This window comes from Helianthus annuus, chromosome 1, assembly GCF_002127325.2.
Source record: "Helianthus annuus cultivar XRQ/B chromosome 1, HanXRQr2.0-SUNRISE, whole genome shotgun sequence".
In the NCBI taxonomy this organism is placed as follows: domain Eukaryota; kingdom Viridiplantae; phylum Streptophyta; class Magnoliopsida; order Asterales; family Asteraceae; genus Helianthus; species Helianthus annuus.
Genome location: NC_035433.2, coordinates 100,304,107 through 100,312,794, shown reverse-complemented (window position 1 = coordinate 100,312,794; position 8,688 = coordinate 100,304,107). Strand labels below are relative to the sequence as shown.

The 8,688-nt window shown below is 38.9% G+C and overlaps 1 protein-coding gene across 1 annotated transcript; it reads left to right on the top strand.

The window, feature by feature from the left end:
- Positions 1-7,865: 7,865 nt before the first annotated feature.
- Positions 7,866-8,336, top strand: LOC118491096 (secreted RxLR effector protein 161-like). The gene has a single exon (XM_035988559.1). It carries the CDS (start codon positions 7,866-7,868, stop codon positions 8,334-8,336), a length of 471 nt encoding a protein of 156 aa, XP_035844452.1.
- The last annotated feature ends 352 nt before the right edge of the window (positions 8,337-8,688 follow it).

Here is an 8,688-nt window from a genome sequence, read left to right as displayed (position 1 = left end):
CAAAAATATCTAAAGTGAATTTTCGAAGATATAGTGGGACCTGCAAGAGCTTTCCACGGCCCGGCCCGTGTCTTAGTACTACGTCATGTGCCTAAATTGCTAGTCATATTTGGATAGCCACAGGTTGTACCTCGCTGCTAGCATCTATAAAATAACCTTTCACCTCTCATTTTCATTGGTCAATTATTTCGTCTCTTCCATAACTCACTCTATTCTACCCGCTTTATTTTAGTTTGTGTAATCATTAAGAATTGTAAGAAAACCATTAAGTAATTTTCAATCTTGTAAGGGTGCCCGGGGCACAATCGGTGACCTCATGCGGGGACCGATTTCCCCGATCAGAGATGTGCCGCCGGCCTAGCGGTGAGCCAAAAGGGGGGGGGGGGAGGGTGATCGGTGAGGAGGCACCGAAGAGAGAGGAGGAGAGAGAAGGTGGGCCCCATTCAATCAACCAATGATAAATTTTCTCTTTTTTTTTTTTTAATAAAAAACCAAGTCGCCTAAGAGGGGAGTGCCGCCATCAATTTAGGGTGTGAGGAGAGTTTAAGAGGGGAGTTGACGTGGCACATGGGGATTGGTTATGTGTAAAAGAGGGGACTCCCCTCTTAGGGGAGTGCTAATATAATCTTTGCAAGTTTGTTAAAAGTAATCTTTGAAGCCATAAGTGGCTAAAAGACCATAAGGTATGGGCTTCGGCACATGGCCGTCTCCCCCCCCCCCCTTTAGGCCAGTCGCACACCGCCCCCTGGGCACGTCGGCGGAACTTCCGTCGGATTTCAGACGGTGGAGACGGGGCAAGCTGGTGGGCCCCCCATCTGACTTCTCTATCCTCCTTTATATATATATATATATATATATATATATATTAATATATTATTAATGGTGGGGTAGTCTTGGCTAGTCCCCACACCCACACCCTTGAGTAGTCCCCCAAGAGGATGCTCCTCCTCCTGTGATGACGTGGCGCCTACGTGGCAGGTAGTCTCCAAGAGACTATCCAAACAATACCCACCGTTCCTATGGGTGTTTGATGGAAACCAACCCCTTAATAGGGGGTTAACTAAGCAAGCTATGGATTAAGAAGGGGTGCGTGTGTTAATGACTTTGATTACTAAGTACCATATTGAAGATGAGTTTTCTAAATCCTTAAAGACAAACTAATAACCTTATGTTTAGTTACGTCAAAACATTCATGTTTGCTATGTTTATGTTGTAATAAAGATGTTAATTGCTTTAATAAAGCGTTAGAGGTTTTGGTTCGGAACTTTGGGTTTGGTAATGTTTTAGGTAACTCATTTTATGATTTCACCATTGTTAATGGAGAGTTGAGGTTTGTATGATTTCACCATTGCTGATGGAGAATTGAGGTTTGTATTCTAGGTAGACGAGATTTCAAAGTTGAATTATCAAGCTTTTGGTGGTGTTATCGAATTTGATGCTACATATCACACTAACAACTAAGCTACTTATTTTTCTATAACATGTTTCACTTAGGGGCTGTTTGGTAGCCTCTGAATGGTCATTAAGAGGCTACAACTTAATGGAATCATTAAGAATTTTACCAATGAGAAGTTAGAAGAATGTGACATGTGATGATTTACCATTCAGATGTTACCTCTTAACCATTCAGACTTGAGGTTACCTCTTATTCATTCAGAGATTTTAAACTATTAAGAGGTAGCATCTGAATAGTCATTAAGAGGCTACCAAACAACCTCTTACATTTTTTAAATGTAACTTTTTTTTATCTATTAGTTACATCAGAATTATAACTATTTAAAAACAATTATGGTAAGCTACTTTTTTTTTCCATAACAAGCTTAACCAAATAGTTTTATTTTATAATTTCTATACTTTTTCATTGTTACATTTGATGTTCTTATCTTTTCAGTTGTTCGTTTTTTATTATTTTTTTTCGATTTGCATACATAGACATAAACAATATTTTTGTTCCTAGGTACAACATGATGGAGTAGATCACCATTAGAAATGTGTCACATTTGGTGACGGCTTGTTATTCAATGAAACCATTGAATTCTTATAAATGGTTACTTCAATCTTTCTTGAAAGCTCATTGGAAACAACCTGGTTTAGTTTTAACGGATCAAGATCCTTCTATGAAACAAGCCATCTCCTAAGTGTTTAATGAGTTACGTCATCATCTTTGCATGTGGCACATTATGAAGAAACTTCCATCATCAAAGGTAGTATATTAAATCAAAGAGTTAACTGTCATTTTCGTCTCTATAGTTTGTTGGAAAATGACACTTCAGTCCAGAAAAAAAAAATTGTGTCAGTTCCGTTCTCAACATTTTTAAAACGTGTCACTCCAGTTCAAAAAAAAACGTCTTGCGCCAGTTCCGTCCTCAACGTTTTTAATGGGGGTTATCTTTTTGAACTGAAGTGACACGTTTCAAAAATGTTGAGGACGAAACTGAAGCAAATTTTTTTTTGGATTGAAGTGTCATTTTCCACCAAACCGAAGAGACGGAAATGGCAGTTAACTCTAAATCAAATTCTTATTTTAATTAGAGTTCATTTAATTATCATTTTTTTTTTTCAAATTACTTAGGTGTCTGGTGATCTATTACAATATACCAATGTCAACGCTTTTATTCATCGCCTGGTATGAAGTTTGTATATCCGGGAATCTAGTTTTGAGTTTATGTTTTGCTTTGATACTACTTTTGAAAGTCAACGTTATAAGTAAAGGGTGGCATAATTTAAATCTTCAACACCATTTGAAAGTGTTACCCATTTATCAATAGAGAGACATGCTTTTGATGTTTATTCCAACTCTATATTTAAGTGTTACCCATTTATCAATAGCAAAAGGGAAGCTGAGTTGCTTCATTTCGAACACCGTAGTGGAGGCCGACGTCATATTTATTCTGTTACTCACATGGATAAAAGGAATGACATCACAAACTTATACGAGGTTACTTCTCTCTTTACTTGCCTCAATACACGATCCTTAGAGTATCTCTAATGCATCCTTGCAAGCTCTTACAAGCGCTTACCATTAGAACAAGGGTGTCCTTTGAGGCCTTTAGTAATGAAACCCTTAAGTATGGATGAGTGTTTGTATTGGTTTTGGTGATAAGGTGGGCCCAAACTATAAGAAAAAAACTTTAATTTAAATAGGGTCCTAATAATCACACATGGTAAAAGTTTATTCTCACATGGTGTATACGGGCCGTATAAGATTATACGGCCCGTATAAAATAGAATGAAAATATTGTGTGTAGTTGATAGGTGATGAGGTGGAAGTTTAGAAGAGTAAGGATATTTGTAAGGTTTGAGATAAAATGAAGGTTTTAAGGATTCGTAAGGATATCATGTGGCAGACGACGTGGCAGCTAAGGATGCTTAAGGGCGTCCGTAGCATTGGAGATAGTCTTAGAGGGTGTTTGAGGTTGAGTTTTGAAGAATATTTTTAGATTATTGAGTTTTGAAATCGTAAATAATCAGTTTTGAGTTATTGGGTAAAAAAGTTAGAAAATTGATTGTTTGCGTTTAGAAAGTTACAAAACGCAGTTTTTCAAAAGCAGCTCCCCCTACTGCAACAAAACGCATTTTTTTCAAAAATTGATTATTTGCGTTTAGAAAAGGATTTTCACTTATTTATTTTTTTAAATATATATTTGCCAAACACTCAAATAGTTGATTATCTGATTATTGTGATATCAAACAACATAATTAAATCCAAACACTATCTTTTAACATCATGTTTTGTTACATTTAATTATATGATTCTGATTATTCAAACGCATAATCTATTTTCAAAACTCAACCCTAAACACCTCTTAAATTAGGTTTAATTTTTATTTAACAACTTATGACCTTTTAACAAACTTTAGCACTTTTACTGTTATGTTTTATATTGGTGATTTTTCACTTCCTTCAATGATTGATACTATACATAATCTATTATTAACATGTTTTTGCAGGTAAGCTTTCACAAGTCTTATCTCTCTTCGACTTGTTCTTGTCACGGTTCTACTCGTATTGCATATTTGTGTCGATTCATTTTTTGTTTTATTAGACCGTGGGGTATGGTGGGGCGTGAGTTGGAGGTATGGTGTGACACGTGGAGTATGGGGCACCCAAGACCAAAAGCCAATTTCAAAGGGGTATGGTGGGGCATGTCTGGGGTGGTGTGGAAAAAAAGTCAATTTCAAAGGGCTAGTGCTCTTGGCCAATGAGGTTTCGCCATGTCATGTGGGTAGCCCTGCCCAACACCCGGGCTGAAACCCTCGACCAAGAGGCCACACCGAAACCCAAGCTCACCCAGGGTGGTGACGTGGGCGTTTGTACCCAACCCACGCCCCAACCCCCGCCCCATACCCATAGTCTTAGAGCAAACAAGATTGAAAAAAAAAAAAACTTCCATTTCGTTATCTTTCCGACCGTTGAAGGAAAGATGTTCTGCTAAAAAGGATTATTTCGTTACAACTTGTTACGATGTTGATAACAACCCTCAAACTGTATTGCGAAACGAGATTTCAGATTCGATTACTGATAGTATTGATGCCTTTCGTTTTCATGCTAAAGGTCTTTCATCAGGGTTGTCTCCGAAAATGTTCAAAAATCTTTAGGCCCTGTGCCAACAGAAAATACGGGCCCCTTAAATCTAAACTTTTAAAAAGAATATATATAAAAATATTTCAATATATGAAAATGAATTAATGTCAACTGAATCAACATCAATCATTTAATGTAACTCAACAAAATTAGGCAATTAATGTCATTTGCATTTAATAACTAGATTAGAAACAAAAAGAAAAACAAAACTGAGGATGCCGGGATTACAACCCGTGTCATCTTATTATTAAAGTGACTTTCAAACCAATAAACCAAGTGCTTCAGGATGGTGTTTTTCCGATTCATTATGTATACATTTTAACTTTACAGTGTAAAACTAATACATAAACCAAAACATTTGGGCCCCTGATGGGTTTGGGCCCTGAACCGTCGCCCATCCTACACACCCTTCGAGCCGAACCTGTCTTTCATCCTTTGCCAAACTGCATTGACATATCAAATCTAACATTTTTTGAAAACAAATCAGTTGATCCCAATTCAACGAATGACAACGATATGATGATTAAAGAGTTGGTTAGACTGCCGCATCGTAGGTCCAGCTGAAATTGTTGTTGGAAAGTTTCAGAAGGCTCCCAGGCTTTGCCATAACCGTATTCAGTATGTAACAACATTATCATAATTCTCGTATAATTCTCGTAACTACAAGACAAAAAACAAGCAATCTAAGAATGTCGTTCAAAGTGAGACCCAAGTTAACAGTGTTTCGTACATTTTCTTGAAATAAGTAACATGTTTTGAGTATGTGCAACTAATCTTTATTTTTGTGGTTGTCTTATGTTAAAAATCTTAACGAACTTAACTCCGGATCTAGTTATGTTACACTTTTGAAACAGTATACTCCTGTATGTTGGGTTAATCAGGTTTTGTTCGCGGGTCACATGGGTCGGCATGTTATCAGGTCACGGTTAAAATGGTTAATCGGTTTAGTTCATGGGTTACTCAGGTCGCGGGCTTCGGTTCGTGTTCAAGACAAAATGAATGCATGGGAATAAAAGTGTCACGTGAATCAGATGTTAACCTTAAACTAAGTGTTTGAAGTTTTATATTTTGTATTATTTAATTAGCTTGGTAAAAGGGTTTGACCGAAAGTGATGGAAGTGTACCGGATCCTTTGGAGGAATTAGTATTTTATTGCGTATATTCTGCATTTCCACGTGTTTTTTTAAGGCTATTTAAAGCCGCATGTTTATTGAATAAATAACCCCTTTCATTTTGAAACAACTCTTGCAAACTTTCTCAATAGAGTTAATTACTGTTTTCGTCCCTAAGGTTTGTCAAAAATAACGGTTTCAGTCCATTAGTTTAAAAATTACGATTTCAGTCCATTAGTTTCATTTTCGTAACCATTTCAGTCCACTAACTTAACTCCATCCATTTATTTTGTTAACTTTGAGTTAACTAACTAATTCAGGGACGGTTTGCGTCAGTTTTAGAAACACATGGACTTAAGTGTAAACTCTAAAACATTAAAACAAAAAAAAAATAGTAAATTCCAAAAAATCAAAAAAATTCCAAAAAAACCAAACAAATTCCAAAAAATTCTAAAAAAATAATAAAAATTCTAAAAAATCATAAATATTCTAAAAAATTCTAAAAAATCCAAAAAATCCGTTTCGGCGCGAACTGTTTCGAACCCGAACCGTTTCGAGCTTAACCGTTTCGACGCGAACCGTTTCGACCCGTACCGTTTCGACCCGAACCGTTTCGAGCTGAACCGTCCGTACCGTTTCGACCGGAACTGTTTTGAGTTGAACCGTTTCGACGCGAACCGTTTCAACCGTACCGTTTCGAGCCGAACCGTTTCGACCCGTACCGTTTCGAAGCCGAACCGTTTTGAGCTGAACCGTTTCGAACCGAACCGTTTCGAAGCCGAACCGTTTCAAGCCGTACCGTTTCGAACCGAACCGTGCCGTTTCGAACCGAACCGTTTCGAGCTGAACCATTTCGAACCGAACCGTGCCGTATCGAACCGAACCGTTTCAAGCTGTACCGTTTCGACGCGAACCGTGCCGTATCGAACCGAAACGGTTCGGCTTCGAAACGGTACGGCTTCGAAACGGTTCGGGTCGAAACGGTACGGTTCGATACGGTTCAGCTCGAAACGGCATGGTTCGATACGGCACGGTTCGGTTCGAAACGGTTCAGCTCGAAACGGTTCGGTTCGAAACGGCACGGTTCGGTTCGAAACGGTACGACTTGAAACGGTTCGGCTTCGAAACGGTACGGGTCGAAACGGTTCGGTTCGAAACGGTTCAGCTCGAAACGGTTCGGCTTCGAAACGGTACAGGTCGAAACGGTTCGGCTCGAAACGGTACGGGTCGAAACGGTTCGCGTCGAAACGGTTCAGCTCGAAACGGTTCGGGTCGAAACGGTACGGACAGTTCAGCTCGAAACGGTTCGGGTTCGAAACAGTTTGCGCCGAAACGGATTTTTTGGATTTTTTAGATTTTTTAGATTTTTTTAGAATTTTTATGATTTTTTAGAATTTTTATTATTTTTTAGAATTTTTTGGAATTTATTTGGTTTTTTGGAATTTTTTTGATTTTTTGGAATTTACTATTTTTTTTTTGTTTTAATGTTTTAGAGTTTACACTTAAGTCCCTGTGTTTCTAAAACTGACGCAAACCGTCCCTGAATTAGTTAGTTAACTCAAAGTTAACAAAATAAATGGATGGAGTTAAGTTAGTGGACTGAAATGGTTACGAAAATGAAACTAATGGACTGAATTCGCAATTTTTAAACTAATGGACTGAAACCGTTATTTTTTACAAACCTCAGGGACGAAAGAAGTAATTAACTCTTCTCGATATTACAATCAAACCTTCTGTTATTTAAATTACACAAGTACTTGTGAGTTTGTGTTGAGTGTCTAGTTGGGGCCTGAACCTACATTTGGTATCAGAGCAAAAATATGAATCCTCATCACAAGTCTTTTATGGCTATCAAACACCCTTAGAAACTCATCATGCATCCACACATCATACCCATTTATGTTAATTGGCCAACGCTCAAATTGTTGCTAGTTAAACGACGGTATATAATACACGTCGGGAACTAGCAATTGACCACCGTTTTTACAACTAAACATAAGTGAACCTTTACCTCGAATCTCGACCTTTGATCCATCTTCGAACCGAACTTGACCCGTTACAGCTTCATTCAATTCTGCAAATGCGTCTTTTCTTCCCGTCGTGTGATTACTCGCCCCGTATCAAGATACCACACATCTTCGTTACTATTCTGTTTAGTAGATATACCGCATGGCGTACAGCTTCTCCCCAAAACGGTTCAGGCACATTCACTACAGAAGGCTCATAGGGAGTCTTCGATATTTGCTGCATACGCGACCTGACCTTAGCTACTCGGTTGGAGTAGTGAGTCGTTTCATGGAAGTGCCTAAAGAGTCTCACCTCACAGCCGTCAAGCACATAATACGGTATATCAAGGGCACGATTCAAAATGGGTTGAAGTACCAATCCGGGGGAGACGGAAAACTGGTCGGATTTAGTGATAGCAGTTTTGGTACCGATATTCAAGACCGAAGAGGGACGACTGGTACAGTTTTCTATTTGTCAAACAATATTGTTACGTGGTCTTCTCAAAAGCAACGTACCGTGGCACTATCCACGTGTGAAGCGAAGTTTATGGCTGCTACAACCGCTGTGTGCCTACACGGGCAAAACACTCCTAACGAGCATCCTACACGCGAAAACAGAAGTTTTCCACACTAACTGACCCCCTCGTGAGAAGACACCCGGCTTCGTACGAAGCCAATTGTAACAACCCGCACGATCGTGCATTGTTACTACTCGTTATACTCGTTACGCCTAGCACCAGAGATTCGGATCATAATGTGGCTATATCGAATACATCGCTACTTCGCAGTATTTTCGCATATTACGCATACTTTATCGCTATAACACATCACCTCGCACATACTAACACTCACGATGACGTTGAGTGAGGACCTATTCTACCCTCATCAACAGCCGTGATTGCCATCCGATCGGATTGCCACCTGATCGAGGTGCCAACCAATCGGATTGCCACCCGATCGAGGTGCCACCCGATCGGATTGCCACC